General features: G+C 55.6%; 5 protein-coding genes across 5 annotated transcripts; 3 read left to right on the forward strand and 2 right to left on the reverse strand.

Annotated features, from left to right (window-relative positions):
• Positions 1 to 354: 354 nt before the first annotated feature.
• J4E84_009541 (uncharacterized protein) lies at positions 355 to 876 on the forward strand (the record flags this gene model as incomplete). Its single annotated transcript, XM_049392103.1, has 1 exon — positions 355 to 876. The coding sequence occupies one exon, from the start codon at positions 355 to 357 to the stop codon at positions 874 to 876; it is 522 nt and encodes a 173-aa protein (XP_049240084.1).
• Positions 877 to 1,883: 1,007 nt separating this feature from the next.
• Positions 1,884 to 2,220, reverse strand: J4E84_009542 (uncharacterized protein; the record flags this gene model as incomplete). Its single annotated transcript, XM_049392104.1, has 2 exons — positions 1,884 to 2,160; positions 2,216 to 2,220. The coding sequence occupies 2 exons, from the start codon at positions 2,218 to 2,220 to the stop codon at positions 1,884 to 1,886; spliced, it is 282 nt and encodes a 93-aa protein (XP_049240085.1).
• Positions 2,221 to 4,268: 2,048 nt separating this feature from the next.
• On the forward strand, positions 4,269 to 8,235 carry J4E84_009543 (uncharacterized protein; the record flags this gene model as incomplete). The annotated part of the gene is made up of 4 exons (XM_049392105.1): positions 4,269 to 5,244; positions 5,289 to 5,360; positions 5,407 to 5,625; positions 5,672 to 8,235. 4 exons carry the CDS (start codon positions 4,269 to 4,271, stop codon positions 8,233 to 8,235), a joined length of 3,831 nt encoding a protein of 1,276 aa, XP_049240086.1.
• Positions 8,236 to 9,847: 1,612 nt separating this feature from the next.
• Positions 9,848 to 13,280, reverse strand: TIF32 (eukaryotic translation initiation factor 3 subunit A; the record flags this gene model as incomplete). The annotated part of the gene is made up of 4 exons (XM_049392106.1): positions 9,848 to 10,487; positions 10,536 to 12,907; positions 12,959 to 13,187; positions 13,243 to 13,280. The coding sequence occupies 4 exons, from the start codon at positions 13,278 to 13,280 to the stop codon at positions 9,848 to 9,850; spliced, it is 3,279 nt and encodes a 1,092-aa protein (XP_049240087.1).
• Positions 13,281 to 14,029: 749 nt separating this feature from the next.
• Positions 14,030 to 14,425, forward strand: GNG1 (Guanine nucleotide-binding protein subunit gamma; the record flags this gene model as incomplete). The annotated part of the gene is made up of 3 exons (XM_049392107.1): positions 14,030 to 14,190; positions 14,251 to 14,311; positions 14,363 to 14,425. The coding sequence occupies 3 exons, from the start codon at positions 14,030 to 14,032 to the stop codon at positions 14,423 to 14,425; spliced, it is 285 nt and encodes a 94-aa protein (XP_049240088.1).
• Between the last annotated feature and the right edge of the window lie 1,339 nt (positions 14,426 to 15,764).

Raw genomic sequence — 15,764 nt, forward strand, 5'->3', positions numbered from 1 at the left:
GGAGTAACTATATGATGTTGATTGGTATCGAAAATGGAAATACGACGATCCCGGGGTGAGGGAACAGATTTTGAACGTAGCACTAGCGACGGACTTTAACCTGTCTAGATATTAACTACGTCATTTTCGGCAGCAAATGCGCTTCCCCTTTCAATGCTATTCAAGGGCGCATCTAAACAGCGGATCTCAATTTAGCATTTTGCTAGACTCATTTCAAAAGACTTGTGTATGCATCTTGGTTAGCGGTGGTACCCTTTGAGGAGGTGTTCCAAGGTTCGTACGTGGCTACACCTGGCCACCTCACGATAGGACCTTCGGAAATTCAAACAGCGCGTCACAGTCGGACAAGGCAAAATGGAAGTGGACATTAAGATTAAAGCAGTATGGCGTCCGCTATCCGCCGGTGACATTGCCAGCCTCGTCCAAGTAGCTGATAAGATCCATCCCGACCTCCCTGAAAGCGACGAAGTCTTCGCAGAACGCGCCAGGTTATTCCCGCAAGGCTGCCAAGGTCTCTTTGACGAAACCGGTGGAATTTGCGGATATATGGTCTCGCATCCCATTCGCAAATGCGAGCCCCCAGCTCTCAATCAGCTTCTCGGCGAAATCAGGCCGGATGCGGATCAGTACTACATCCATGACTTTGCTATTCTGCCCGAATTCCGTAGATATGGGCTCGCGCATCAATGTCTTCACGAGAGCTTGGAGATTGTTGCTAAGGAATATGCAACTACTGGTCTTGTTTCCGTCTATGGTACAGGAGACTTTTGGGGTCGATATGGTTTCAAGGCACCAGTAATCGATGAGGTATTGGAGGGGAAGGTTCAAGGCTATGGGGATGGTGCGGTGTATTTTGAACGCAAGAACGAGTCGTAGACATTTGTGTGAAGAATGCATAGAGCGAGCTGTTTCAATCGGGATAGGAAGCAGCGTCTTTCAAAGCCGACAGAGAAAAATTCGCACTATATTGCAACGAAATTCTTCAACTCGTATGCATCACCCTCTCCAGGCGACTAAGTTGCGTGTGCTGGCATGGATTTTGGCAGACGCCAGAACTCCACAACGCCGATACATTATTCTCGTGGATAGGGAATGGCATATCACTACGAAAGTATTCTTTTCCAGTGGCTTAAATAACTCGATAACCTCATTCCTCGACTTGAAATGCCATCACAAACACTACAGGTCGACAGTGTTCAGTCTCGCTCGTCCGTGCCAAGACCAGTTCGTAAAGTCTACCTGCAACGGTGTAATCTACATATGAGGTAATCAATGTGATCTAATGTGGGGTATATTCTGGGGTACGTGTATTAAGTCAAAACGCATGTCAGAACCCAGCGTTACACTGCATGGGGGCATATGGAGGGTCACTGTAGGTTGCTCCAGTTGTGCCCCCACGGACGACGCCGAGGAGACTTGCCATAGGTCTGGAAGGGAGGGGAAACGCGAAACAGGCCGGCAAGCCATCAGGGACTGGAATTGTTAAGACGAGGGAGATCAAGAATGTGGCCTTGCCAATGCTCCCAGTCAATGGCCGAGAGCTGTAGGAAGATGGGCCGGGGAAATGAAGGTGGGATGTTTCGAGCCGCGAAACTGGAGAGATTCCAATTGCATGGAGAAATATGCGAGTGCTACGCATCAGGTGGTTGGGACGGGCTTGCTTTATTCATGGACATGGATTTGTAAAATAGCTACTGGAAGTGGTACTGATGTGACAACGATGCGATAATTCGGAATTGATCATCTCAGATTTTACAAAGCGTCTGCATTGCCTCTTTTGTGCTTTGCGACGTCTCTTTGACCACCTTGATGATGTCTTTGAATCTATTTATTGTTAGCCCACCTAGTCCATAATAGATCACCCTTCGACACTGCAATTCCACTTACTCGGGTGTACTAGCGTCCCCAACGTATTCGTACATGAAGCTCTCACTAGTGGTCACCACGGCACCTTCATGGCGTAGCCTTGCCAAAGCGATCGGCACCTCTTCTTTATTACACGAGCTTACGCCATCAGCAATGACATAGACTTGGTGTCCGGCCCGGAGGAGATCGAGTGTGGTCTGAGTGACACAGATGTGGCTCTCGATGCCGACAATGATGCAGGAGAGTGGGCCAGAGGCGTTGAGCGAGTCTAGTGCTTGCTTGACTTCTGGTGTTCTACCATGAGTCAGCAAGTAGTATTGACGCACAGATGCCTTGTGCTGTGGCTTACACCATCGAAAACAATGTCTTGTCAAGATGACAGACTGTATTGATGCCATCAGGCTGATCCAGCTTCAGCTCCGGACATGTCTCGCCCAATCGCGCTACGGAGGCGGAAGGACTACGTCAGTACATGTCTCACATACGGTTCGTACAGCCGTAACCTACCTTTGTTCTGGGTAGTCGCGAAGACTGGAATGTTCAGTAATTTGCCTGAAAGGGTTGGTCAGCAGTAAGCACGCGGGGCGGAAAGTATAATGAAAGGTTTTGGTGAGCCTGCCTGAGAGCTTCAGGCTGACGCTCAGCGGGTGGCAAGCCTAGAGGGTGGTGTTGGTGTCTTATTGGAGTTGGGACACGGTGTTGGACAAAAAATGTGGAGCATACTCGCTTTCAGCAACTTTTGTGCCGTGGAGACGACTTTGGGAAACTCATAAATGGCTGGACGAAACTTCTCTTGAAGATCGCAGATGCTGTAATGATATTAGAAGGGAATTGTCACGGCTGTGGTCTGCATACAAGAGGGCGGGGTTCGCTATGGTCCATCAGCTATTGTCGCACAAGATGTCGCTAAGCAGCCTACCAATGCGTCGCTGAGCCATGGCTGAAGAAAATGATCGAAGAGAAGGTCCACGGGCGGCGAACAATACAGATGGTCGTGGGCGGAGAAATGCCATAGTCGATGCGCCTCAAGCGGAGAAGCCTCGGCTGGAGGGAATGACATAGTCGCTTCCCCATCGGTGCAACGCGCCTGCCGTAGCCAAAAGGCCCCTTGCGCTTGCGCCTGCGTAGCCGTGGACATGATGGGCACGGCCGTCACGTGATGAGCCGAGAGTCGGCATCTGAAACAGAGTCCGCCCGTAGCCAGTTGGGTGCATATTTTGGAGCCCCAATTTACCGCGTCGAAACAAGTCGACAAACGCGAGAATGCCCGTCTTCTGACATCAAGACTCTGGCGGGTGGCTATACTTGGAACCGGAGGCGCGGGTACCTTGGTCATTACGAAATGCCGCCGTTGGTGCTGTCCCTGCGTCTGCTCCGGCGGTGATATACCGGTCAGATGCAGATGGGACGAGACCAGAAATACACGGTGACACAGGGTTGGTGAACAATGTCCGAGGCAGAGGACATGGCGGGCGGTCTGACTGCGATGCAGCAAGCCCCTACAATCTCACGAGTAGGCGTCATGTCCTATGACACGGGCTGCACGAGACAGGAGACGCCCATGCTGCAGCTTAACAGGAGTTCTACAGGAAGCTGTCATGTAGCGTAGAAGCACGGCGGAGTGGCCCGTTGAACACTACCGTCTCCGCACGGCCAGCCAGCACGGCCAGGGCTGATGACGGCTGACGGTGTGGCGTGGATTGTGCTTTTTCCCTTTTTCCCTTGTCCAGTGCTCTGGGCGCGGGGAAGGCCAGCGCCGCGGTGGTGATGGCGGTGGGAGTGGGAGTGCAAGGTGGTGGTGTAGGCCAGAAAGACATCGGGCAGCCCCCCGCCATGGAGCAGCAGAGGATAGATTACATGGCGTGTTGTATGTGTATGGGCCATGGAGAAGGCGCCCCTGTCGCCGTCACACGTCCCAAAGCGCATTAGAGGCAGCCCTGTGCGTTCATCCCTCGTTAGGACCTAGGTGTGGCCCAAATGCCCATGCCCATGCCTATGCCTATGCCCATGCATGCCGCTGCACTGCACACAACCTCACAGACTGTCGACCTCGTCCTCTGCACCGCTCCGCCCGCCGTCTGCAGTGCCTCGATTCCCGTCTGCGTCTGCATCCCGCCATTGTTTAGCGCTGACCGGCGGAACCACAGTCGACGCCGGATCCCTAGCACCTTCGCAGCGACGAGTGCGGACCAGGCTCTCACGGCAGGGGTTCACGCACCACCCTCTCACGACGCCGAATTCCGAGTACGCCCTCACCGCGGGCTCCTCTGCTCCAGCCCTCTGCCTTCACCTGCTCTGGAAGCATCTCTCTCTGCTCCCGCCCACGGCCCTAGCCCCCGAGCCGCCGCCGCCCCTCCGCGAGCACCGCCATTGCCATAGCCAGTGAGCGCCCACTAAAGTTTATGAGCGACCGCCGCCACAACAACCCACAATATCTCTACCTCCAACATCCCCAGCTCATTCATTCCGACCCTCGCCGGACCAAACCCTCCTCGCCCGCCCTCGCTGCCCCCGCCTACTCCCCCCTACCGCTCCCTCGACACCCACTGCACCCGCACATCCACTACGCCCACGTGCCGCCCCAGCTGCTGCTGCACCCCTTCCTGCAGCTCGCGCGTATCGACGAAGTGCATCCATCCGCCTCGCACACGCCCTTCCCCGCCGTAATTGTGTCTCCCCACTCGCTGAGCCCGCCGCCCCAGCGGGACTCAGGCCGCACCCTCTCCAAGAAGCCTCCCGTCAAGACGGCCCAGGCGCACAACAATACCACAGATGGGAATAAGGCTACACAGCGTAGCGTGCCCACCAGCGCGCCCACGATGACATCAAACCGTCTGCCAAATATGTCGAGCAAACGGGAAGAGGCGGGCGCCCAGACGCGCGCCCAGCGCCCGTCCATCGTCTCGCAGCACTCCAACTCCGTCCCCTCGACGCCCCTGCAGGTCGCCCGCAAATACACAACGCGCTCACGCTCCCCGTCGCCAAACGGCGGACTGGGCAGCCATTCGCCACGCTCCGTCTCGTCCGAAGCAAACGGCACCATGCCCACGCTGAGACCCGCGCGCCCATTCAAGTGCAGATTCGAGACCAACGTCGGTATGCTGGGCCGGAGACGCATGCCTTACCAATCAGACGAGATACTCGAAAGAACCAAAGAGGAGCCCAAGAAGAGTCTGGATCCCCACGAGGATGACAAGTTGAGCGGAGACATGCGAGAGCTATACGACCGGTTAGAGCCGAAACAGGAAGACACCCACATCCGAGAACGCTTCATAAAGAAGATGCAGGGCATACTCGAAACCGAGTTCCCAGGCACCAAGATCATGGTCCACGTCTTTGGCTCCTCTGGCAACATGTTGTGGACCTCCGAAAGCGATGGTATGTTCCAACCCGCATCAAAAGGCCCGCACTAACATGGACAGTCGACATTTGCATTCAAACGCCCATGAAAAGGCTCGAAGAAATGCACCCCCTGGCTGAGGCCTTGGACAAACGTACGTTGCTACCATGATTCAGCTTGACTTAGACTAATCTCCCTAGACGGCATGGAACGTGTGGTATGCATACCAGCAGCCAAAGTGCGGATTGTAAAAGTTTGGGACCCTGAGCTGCAAATCTCCTGCGACATCAATGTGAACAACGTCGCCGCAATCGAGAATACGCGCATGATCAAGACATACATCCAGCTCGACGATCGTGTTCGGCCGCTCGCTATGATAATCAAGCACTGGACAAAGCGCCGGATCCTCAACGATGCTGGTCAGTCTGTCGCATACCCGTCTCCTCCTAATCTAACATCGCTCAGGCATTGGTGGCACAATTAGCTCGTATACATGGATATGCTTGATCCTCAATTTCCTCCAGACCCGGGACCCACCGGTCCTCCCTACCCTGCATGACCTTCCCGATCGAGCGTTAGACGAGACAACCGGCCAGCCTTCATTATCGAGTTTCGCCGACGACGTCGACAGATTGAGAGGCTACGGAGATGACAATAAGGAAAGCTTGGGCCAGTTGCTATTCCATTTCTTCCGTCTCTATGGTCACGAAATCGACTATGAGAAAGAAACGATATCAGTACGTCAAGGCAAACGGATACCGAGAGAGGAGAAGGGGTGGCATCCTGGCGGTGGCCAGAAGGAAGGTGTCAATCGCCTCTGTGTAGAGGAGCCTTTCAATACTGATCGAAACCTTGGAAATTCCGCGGACGATTATGCATGGCGGGGCATACACCTGGAGCTCCGCCGCGCTTTCGACCTCCTTGCAGATGGCCAGCAGCTTGACAAAGCTTGCGAGCAATTTGAGTATCCGCCAGAAGAGAAGTCTAACGCGATCTTCAAGAAGCCGCAATCCCAGAAAGCCATCATTACCTCCAGCGTTCCGAACCGGAACGGACGAGGTGGCCCGAATTCGAGAGGAGGTAGAGGCGGCTTCAACCTAAAAGGCCAGCATGGAGGCAGTAGGCGATCTTCCGGCAGCTCCAACTACGGTCAGGGTCGACCACCCTTTCTGCATAGTCCACCTATTCCAGCGAGCGCTGGTCCAGAATACTTCAGCTTTCCCCGAGGAATTCATGACCAGCTACATGACCAGCTGTATCAACAGTACCAGATGTTGGAAATGCAATCGAACTCTCTACGTGCTCAGCTTGCTGCTCAGCAACACGCTCAGCAAGCACATCAAGTGCGAGCCGCGCAGATGCACGCTCACGCCGTTGCCCAAGCACAAGCGCAGGGCAGAGCGTCTAACAGCACAAATGGATCGCCGCAGAAGTCGCCCTATGTGAATGGTCGACAAAGTCCTCGTTTGGCTGAGCGTGGGATACCGCCAAGCGCTCTTCCCCAGGGCTTCCTATACCATTATCCTGGCTTTTTTACTGCTCCCCAATCGGATCCCACTGGCTCCCAAGATGGGTCTCGAACCAATCCTTCTTCGCCATCTTTGAGCAACAGCATACCTGGTGTACACCGAGGAGTGCATCGCGCTTCGAATGCGAGCGAAACAAGTTCCCTTCGTTCGCATTCGCAGCCTCCTCGCAGTGCGGGACAACAGCCTATCATCGTGGGATATCCACCTGTACCCCAACTCGTTGATTCTGGAAGCTTTGCTGGCTATCCTATCGCACGATCTTCGCAGGATCTCTTGAGGCCGCAGATGACGTCGGATATTCCCACAAAACCAAATCTATCACAGCCTGAGTCGATTCCATCTTCCGACACCAGTTCGCCTAAGGAGTATGTTGGCTATTTTGTAGAGCCACAGGCACGCCCGCGACAAGAGTACTCTGTCCCATTGATTCCGTCATTTAGCGAACTGGCTCAGCGTCGCCGACGCGTATCGCCAGAGATCACGCAGCCGCTCCTGAACACTGCGTTACGTCGAGTGACACGGTCTCCTTCTCCGCTCGGACATATGCGAAGCTACTCTACTGGCGTGAGTCAGCCGAATGAGGTGGCCACCCCTGAGCTGCGGAAATCACGTATCGACTCCGTCCGTCCACCTGTCGACAACGGTCCAGTCATTGTCAATGGCTCATTTCCAAGCCAGCCTCGTCACAGGAGCGACACGGTCGAAACTGTACCACCGGATATGCCATCTCAAGCTTCACTTGGGCTCTACGCAAATGACCAGGCCATACATCAGATCCAGCAACTCCAAGCACGTCAGCAACTGGTTCTCCAAGAGATGGAGAGACAGAAAGCAGTGCAAAACATGGGGCCTCCCATTGTTAATGGCTCCATGAATGGCAACCCACCGATGGAGACAAACGGCTTGACCCTCCCTGGCGAAGGCCAGCCATCATTTCCCACGTTTAGTGAAGGCTGGGTGAATTACGAGACCACAAATGGCCATCAAAGCGACCGTAGCGACGACATCTCACCAACTCGCACTGTTCCTCACCAGTGGGGTACCCCGACTTACACTAACGGTCTGCCTCCCCTGGAAACTTCAAACGCGCAGCGAGCACACCCTCAAGAGATCAAATCTGCAACCATACCACTGCTGTCTCCCGTATTTGAGACGCGTACGCCTTCCCCTACCGCCAATAGGTCGCCTGAGTCGAGCAAGCTTGTCAATGGTAACAACGGTCACAAGTCGCAGGCGAAGTCAAACAATCAGCAACATCGGCGTGCGTCGCTCACAGGTGCACCAAATGGTAACACCAAGGAGAACCGCAACGGGCAGCAGCAGAAGAGCATTTCAAGCAACGAGAGGATGAACAAGTCGAACGCAGCGGGGAACAGTCCCAACTCTTGGCAACAACAGCAACCCCGTAAGAAGGGAAAGAACAAGAAGCCAAGGGCGTCGGACCAGAAGGCATCGGGGGAGCCACTGCCCGTCAATGCTGCGGATCGCAAGGGTGGCTAGATGTTTGCATTTGCCATTGATGCGGAATTACCCACATTGCTATCCGATGGCTACCCACCATGTGCTTTTGGATAGTTGGAATACATCACAAAATTGTGCTTGAACATCGAGCAACGCAGGATCCGCTTGTAAGCCATATTGTGGGTTGGCAGAGCAGGCCAAGCTTTACGATGCCACCAGGAGCATGCAAAAGGCGAGACGCCATAGGAACAAAAAGGAAAAAAAAACGCAGGAAAACACCCATCGGTCGTTTTACTCACCGAAAACATGTCGCTGACTTTCCTGTCATAATCAGCGGCACGAACCACGCGCTCGCGCAAAGCGCTCTGTGCTTCTTCCCATTTGCTCGGCGTTATTGCTCTTGCTACGCGCGACACGTGCATGTTATCGCATCACCTTGGAGTTCTGTTTTCTTTGTACCTGTTTTCTTTGTTCCATCAGCGGCGCGGCGGTGTTCTCGGTTCAAACGGAATATCTCGGTACGCCACCAAAGCGTTGTTTTGTTCCCCTCTTTTCGGTCTCCTCTTGGCTCGCCAGTGTGCGGAACTCGAACCATGGGCTGGCTCATTTGCGATGTTTGTTACTGGTTAACCAAATGGACATTGAAAGGAATTGAGTTATGTATAGATAAAAGATGAGCGGATTTGACCCTATTGGCTTGGCTTGTACAAGGCTGGGGCTCTCTGGGATGAGGTAGCGAAATGATAAGTTTACAAAGTCAATTCTTGACATCATGTGAGTCGTCTTGTGACGTGTGGGGTTAGAGGAGGGATAATATAGAGGGCAAGATGGCTTCGATGTTGACTTTGCGGCCTATAACGATGGTTGGTGATGGTCTAGTACTACGTTTTCGCCCCACCCCAAACATTACAACTGTCTCTGCGCGTTCGCTGCGAGAGTTATGATGCTCTCAGCCCTCATACAGATGACAGTATACATACACATCCAAATTCGCATCTCGGCGGGCGCTAGCTGTAGGAACAGGCATTGACATTGTTCACCGTTTCTATTCACTTCTAGCTTCCTCAGTCCATGTCGTTACACATTCTCGACGGAATGTTCTGCCGCTCTACGGTAGAAGCAAGCACGAATATTGAACACATCAATATCAAATAAAGTTATGTATCCTTGCGCAATCGAGGACATTTTACAGGTCTGGGAAGTGTATATCGTGTTCTGTGGATGGTGAATATGCTGCATGTCTGTCGTGTGTGTAGGGTCGTTCTTGAGATGGAATTGATCAATGCCAGGTGTAGAGATGATTGCAGATGGACATATGTGGATGGGTAGTGTCGTTGCTGAGGTTGATACGCAGGATCCAAGCTAACGTCTAGAGGGTGGCCTCTCGAATAGGAACATACCCTGCCGATGGCATAACCACTCAACACACATGTCATGAGCAAACAAGACGCGGACCCAAACTCTGGAACAATCGGAAATGCATTTATGAAGAAGACTACATACCGTAGGCGCAGGTTCCTTACCGCCCAGCTCTAAGAGGAAGCACAAACTCCCCTACGCTATCATGTCCTTCCTATACCCGCAGTTGATCATGTCGTCAATCGTAGGAAGCGTATAGAGGAAACGAACGCCTTGCTTTTAATGTCGTACTCTACTGCCTGTCCCTCAAATGACGAGGGACGTACTTTCCACCAGCCGGTGCTTGCGCAGGAGGCCTAGACTCACGCTCGCCGTCACCCTCACGGGCTGGTGCACTGCTGCGGACACCAGGAGCGACATAGCCACCGGCATTGGCAGGCGATGCCTTCCTGTCCGAACCCCATCGGTCTCCTCCGCGAGCAGCCTCGAATCGGCCACCAGTAACAGGAGACTCGGTGCGCTCAGGACGCTCGGCACGGGCAGGAGGCGCGCGACCGCTGCCGCTAGCCTCACGCTCGCGCCATCCACCCCCAGGAGCGCCTCCCTGGCGGAGTGCTGGTGGGACGTACCCGCTCCTCTTGGGGGCTTCGGTCTCAGGAGCTGGTGAAGCAGCTGCCGGTGCGGGCGCTGGAGATGAGCTGGCAGGGGGAGGAGTCTGTCCTGCGGCCTTCATGGCCTCACGCTCTCGCCAGCTGGGCTTGCCGCCAGGAAGGGCGATCTTTGGTGGGCCAGAAGCCGAAGAAGACTCCGCAGCTGGCTCGCGAGAGAACGTTCGGTCCGGAACAGCACGGGCGGCACCGGCACCAGCTTTCCGCTTGGCCATGGCCTCTTCCTCGCGCTGAGCTTGAAGACGCGCTTGCTCCATAGCGGCACTGCAAATTGTTAGTGTATGGTTATGGAGATCCACGGGTACTACTGACGCTCGCTCTTCCTCCCTCTGTGCCTTAATCTCCGCCAATCTCGCACGCTTCTCCTCATCAGCTTTGGCCTTGGCCTCCGCTTCCTCCCGCTCGCGCTCTTCCTCCTCTCGCTGGCGACGTTCGGCCTCCTCGCGTTCCTTCTTCTCCCTAGCGATACGCTCCTTGACCTCCTTGACACGTGCGGCCTTCTTGCTCTCGAGCTCCTTCTGTGCAATCTTCTGTCGCTTCTCGAACTCAGCCTTGCGTTGTTCCTTGACGGTCTTGACGAAGGTTTGGTATGGGGAAACCAGCCTTGACAGACGATGCTTGAGTTCGACGTCTGCCTTGTGCCTCTCTTCTGACTCTTTCAGTTCCTCAGCCTTGGCCTTCTCATATGCTGCGAGATCTTCTTCCTGCTGCTTCTCGTAGTCAGTCTTGAGATGCTTAATCTCTTCCTTGCGGTAGGCTCGCTCCAAATGATCGATACGCTTGCCGGCAATGCGGAGTTGCTCGCCGAGCTGGCTCTTCTCCCTCTCAAGAGCTTGAAGCTTCAAGAAGCGGATTCGCTGGGAATCGAGATCATCAAGATCCTCAGGAAGCTCAATGTCGACCTTGGTAGTCGCCTTGAGCTCTTTGATTTGCTTCTCCATCTCCTCACGTTGGATGCGCTTCTGTTCAGCTTTGATGCGCTGTTCAGCACGTTGCTTCTGCTCTTCGGCCAGGCGTCGAGCTTCCTCATCCTTGATCTGTTGTTGGCGAATGAGCCTCTTGGTCTGCTCTTCATTCTCCTTGGCCTGTTGAGCCTTGAGCGCAGCCTCCTTCTTTTGGGAGATAATGTCGCGGCGGGTGAGTATCTCTTGATGCTCCTTCTCGGCGCCTTCCTTGGCTCGTGCAAGAGCGGCCTCCTTATTGCGCTGCCGTTCCGAGTTGAACGAAGGATCGACGTATTGGCAAGTGACAAAGAGTGATTTAGCGAGACGAGTGAGCTGAGATCGGACAATCTCAGCTGGGGTGCTCTGCAGACGCTGAACAGAGCGAGACTCAGTTTCGGCTGATCCGGCACCTGAACCAGGGTGCATAGCTTTAGCCGAGGAGAAGACGTCAGAATCGAATGTGAGCACACCAGTGGCATGGTCGGTGCGGATGGCAAGGTCTCCCTTCTTGCATCCGTTCATGATAAACTTCTCAATGGTACCAGCGCTGACGTGGAACGGCTCAGGGAACTGGGCGAGGCCAAGCACGAACTTGATCTCAACAGAATCGTAGACTTGAGACAGTTGCTGGAACAGGCGGGTAAGGATGACCTGCTGGAGCGGGCCAACGTACTTTTCCATCCCCTCATCAGCACCAATCTGAGACAAGATTGGGGAGATCTTCTTGCAAATGGAGAGGGGATGGAAATCGACCTCGAGGATGTTGTAAAGATCGCGAATTTCAGGGCGGGCACGCTTGAGCAGACCCTTGCTGAGAGCATCCTTGAAGAGAATGGCACGGGTGGGAGCCTGGGACATGCCGAGTAAGTTGGTGAGGCGTGAATTCTTGTTCTTCCTTGCCTCGTCAACGTCAACGAGAGCACCGCGGGAGCGGGAAGTGCTGATGACAGGGATGGCGAGAGCAGAGAGGAGTACAAAAGAAGCAGCCTTGGTCATGTCGGCTTCCGTGACAGCAGGGTTATCCTTCTTGGGGCTCTGGCCAGATGCAACGGCTGCAGCGGACTGGCGAAGGAGGTTGTAGTATCGACTGTAAGCGGCAGCGTGGAAGAGGTAGTTCTCGCTGACCAAGAAGATGCGAGTAAGCTTCTCGAAGTAGTTGGCCATCATGATGTTCTTGGCTGGGCGCTTGCTCAAGCTGAGCAGTGTGTGGATGTCCTCGACGCTGCGGAAGGCCTCCTGCCACAGCTCAAGCTCAACGGCCACGTTCAGCTGCTGGAAGCGGGTATCTAGATGGCGCTGTAGGGTGTCTGGATCAGACAGGTTGATGGCGTGCATCTGAGAGGAGAACTTGGCGGCATTCTGCAAATGGTTGCGGAGCAGCTCACAGAGACGACGGAACTCGGTCTTGCGGGCGTACTTGGAGCAGAACTGGAAGGCCTGGTGGGCGGTCGACTGGTACATGAGCTCGAGGCGGGCGTTGTTCTTGAAGATGTCCAGGACGGTTCGGTAGGTCTCCCACAGGAACTTGAGCCATGGTGTTACAATGGCACGGTCGGTGCGGTCGCGCGATTGCTCGCCAGAGACGGTGGAGAGGAGGATCGACTCGGGCGTCTCGGTGGCCTCTAGATCGTCGACGTTCTTGTCGTCAGAGGGCTCGAGCGAGGACTGAACCTCGTCTGCCTTGGCCTGGGCCTCGGTGACCTTTTGCTCGGCGAGTTCGATGAAGCGCTTGAAGACAGTCTATGGCGGGTTAGTGCCAGCCGACGACAACGCCTTGGGCGGGTGTCCTACCTCGATGGTGCCAACGTTGGTGTTCTGGGCGGTGTTCTTGTACTGGTAGAGACCGTCCTTGGCCAGCTTGCCCTTGCGTAGGTCGACACAGAGCTCGACAAAGAGGATCATGACAGGCTCGAGCGAGGCGATGGGGCTGTTGCGGGTGCGCTTCGAGGTGACATGTTCGTGGAGTAGCTGGAGGGCAGCCTGCTGCTGCTCGACTCCGATGAGTTCTTGGGCACGTTTCCTGGAGCGTGTCAGTGGTGGTGCGGCCTAGAGGGCTTGTTCGAGGCGGGGCGCACAGTGTGTTCTCCGGCTTGGAGTGCGGTGGAGGCGCCATGCTGGGCAAGTTGAGGTCGCGGATCCAACTGCACGAGTCGGATGGGCTTTATAGCAGGCAGGCGACGCAGCGGAGGGCTTGGGGTTGAGATATGGGTGGGCGGGTCTCACACGGCGACGGAGTCAGGTCTGCAAAATGGTTGTGGTAGGCCTTAGTAAGCGAGCGGGCGAGGTATTCCCAGGCGCCGGCAGGTTCGCGCCCGACTCCCCGCAGATGCACGCGGCGGCAAGACGTCGGAGGCGCGCTGGGGCGTCTGAGTGAATGACGGCTACGGTGCGGTCGCAGGCAGTCACTCTGTCGCATGCAACGCGCACCTCGAGTCACGGGATTCCTCTTGGGTCGACGACACGATGGCGAGAGATTGGCTGTGGCGGCGGGCGAGGACAAAGCGCTCGTTAAACCCAATATGGCGCTATACCGCAAGCGTTGGGGCCCGACGAACAGACCCATCAAGGGGAGGGCCCTCATCTTCCAACCACCTCTCCTGGTTCCCGTGCTTCACCTGTCGCCCATCTCAGCAACTCGTCGTCAACGCCCTCGCAGCAGCCTTGCTCTCGCGCTGATACTCGGCGGCAGGCTCACCCGGCTGGCCGTCCTTCGCTCCTTACTCTCCCTTCACCAGCTCACCCTGTCCGCGCCGCACGCCCGACACGCCCAAGTCACGTCGCACCACGACGCACCCCCCATAATACCATCAACCCCAACGCCCCTCGCACCCCCATAATACTCACACGCGCCCCATGCCCGTCATGATGGCTCAAGCACCCTACGAGATACGGACGGGCGGCGACGGCAAGAGCAAGAAGCAGAGCATGGCCGAGCTCAAGCTGCGACGTCTGACCGAACTCAACCAGCGCCTGCGCGAGGACCTCGAGCGCCGCAGGATACCCGTATCGGAAGCCGCGTTAGAGTACGTTTAGGACCAAGTCGCCGTGCCCCGACGAACAAGACGGCTAACAGGCACCCGCAGTCTCATTGCATTCACGGATAAAGAACCCAAAGATTGGATGGTACCGTCACGATGGGGAACGGTCAGTACTCGCGCGCAAGCTGTTCGGCTCACTCGACTAACGCACGCCCAGATTGACAAGCGCGACGACCCCTACGCGCCACAACAGAGCAACGGCTGCTGCATCGTAATGTAAACGACGAAGAAGATGCAGGTGGTCATGTCCTTTACCGGCGTTCTGCGGGGCCCTTTTACGGCAGAGCCTGTTTTCTTTTACCCTTTAGGAGGAAGTTGATTAATACCCAAGGACCCGGAGTGGCCCAGTCTCGCGCAGTCGTCCTGGGAGCGAGGCCACCAGACGGGCCATGTACTTTTCAGCAATGTGTAAATTACTCGGATGCGGAGCTCGCTGCAGTTGATGTTTGCAGCGCAGCGGGGATTTCTGCATTTTCTTTTGGTCGGTCACGGCGGCTTTTTAGGTTCTACAATCACGAGACAAAAGCACTCTCATAATTCACTGTCGTCGTCTTTGACATTCCCACATGTGACCAGTGCTTGTCATAGCCAGCCTCGACATGTCGCCGTAGAAACGAGGCCATCTGGACAGGCGGGAACTTGCTGGAAGGGGTAGGTGGCTACATGCTAGGGCAAACGAGATTAACAAGGCGCATCGACATGGCGCGCTCCACCGGCAAACAACCGTAGTCAGTCGCGCTACAGCCCAATCAGCCTGCCGTAAAACAAACATGGCTTCGCCCAACCAGACGCCTTCACGTGCAGCTGCAGGACGAGGCAGCGCAGCCATGTCCAATGCACCATGCACTGGCATGGGACGCAAGTCAACAAGGAACGAATGCAAAGGGCAGCTGTCCTCGCCTACGCCTCCCCCGGTGGAGTGCGGGACCGGCACTATTGGCCGACTAGTCTTGTATGCAATCCATCGCTGCAGCTTCGCAGACCCTGAAGCGCGGCCCAGCAGTCGAATCAAGTGAATGACGAGGGCATTGCGCAGTAGCTGTTCTCTTGTCTATGTATGTGTGTGGTGTGCATCCCACGCGCGCGAGTCAAGTCATCTGTGAGCCGCTGGTCAACACCATGCACCCAACTCGACGACCGGGCCAAGGCTGAATGTCATGTGGGCTAGTTGCTGGGTGCTGGCACGGCACCTGATAATAGGCTGAGGACGCGAGGCCAGGTTTTGCAAGCCGCAGTGGGCTATAGCCCGCGCTGCATTCGACGTGCGCGGGCGAACTGCCCCCCCCAGCCCAGTCTTATCAAATCACCGTGGGGGCCTACCACCCGGCCTCTTCTCGTGCAGTGCCTCGTCCTGACCCCGACGACACTCTCTTCAGTATCCGCTGGAGAGAGCGACGCCCGAGTCGCAGCCCGCTGCACCCTCGCCAGACGCGAACTTGAGCCGACGCACATGCGAAGCAGACGCAGCAACCCGGTCCCAATCCCGCGCAGCCCCACCCGCCCATCTTCGCAACGCCAATTTTCTCTCTCCCCTCCGCCCAGGGTCCCGCGCCGACGAT

The sequence above is a fragment of the Alternaria hordeiaustralica genome (genome assembly GCF_023758085.1).
Source record: "Alternaria hordeiaustralica strain BMP 2776 chromosome Unknown scaffold_30, whole genome shotgun sequence".
Lineage (NCBI taxonomy): Eukaryota > Fungi > Ascomycota > Dothideomycetes > Pleosporales > Pleosporaceae > Alternaria > Alternaria hordeiaustralica.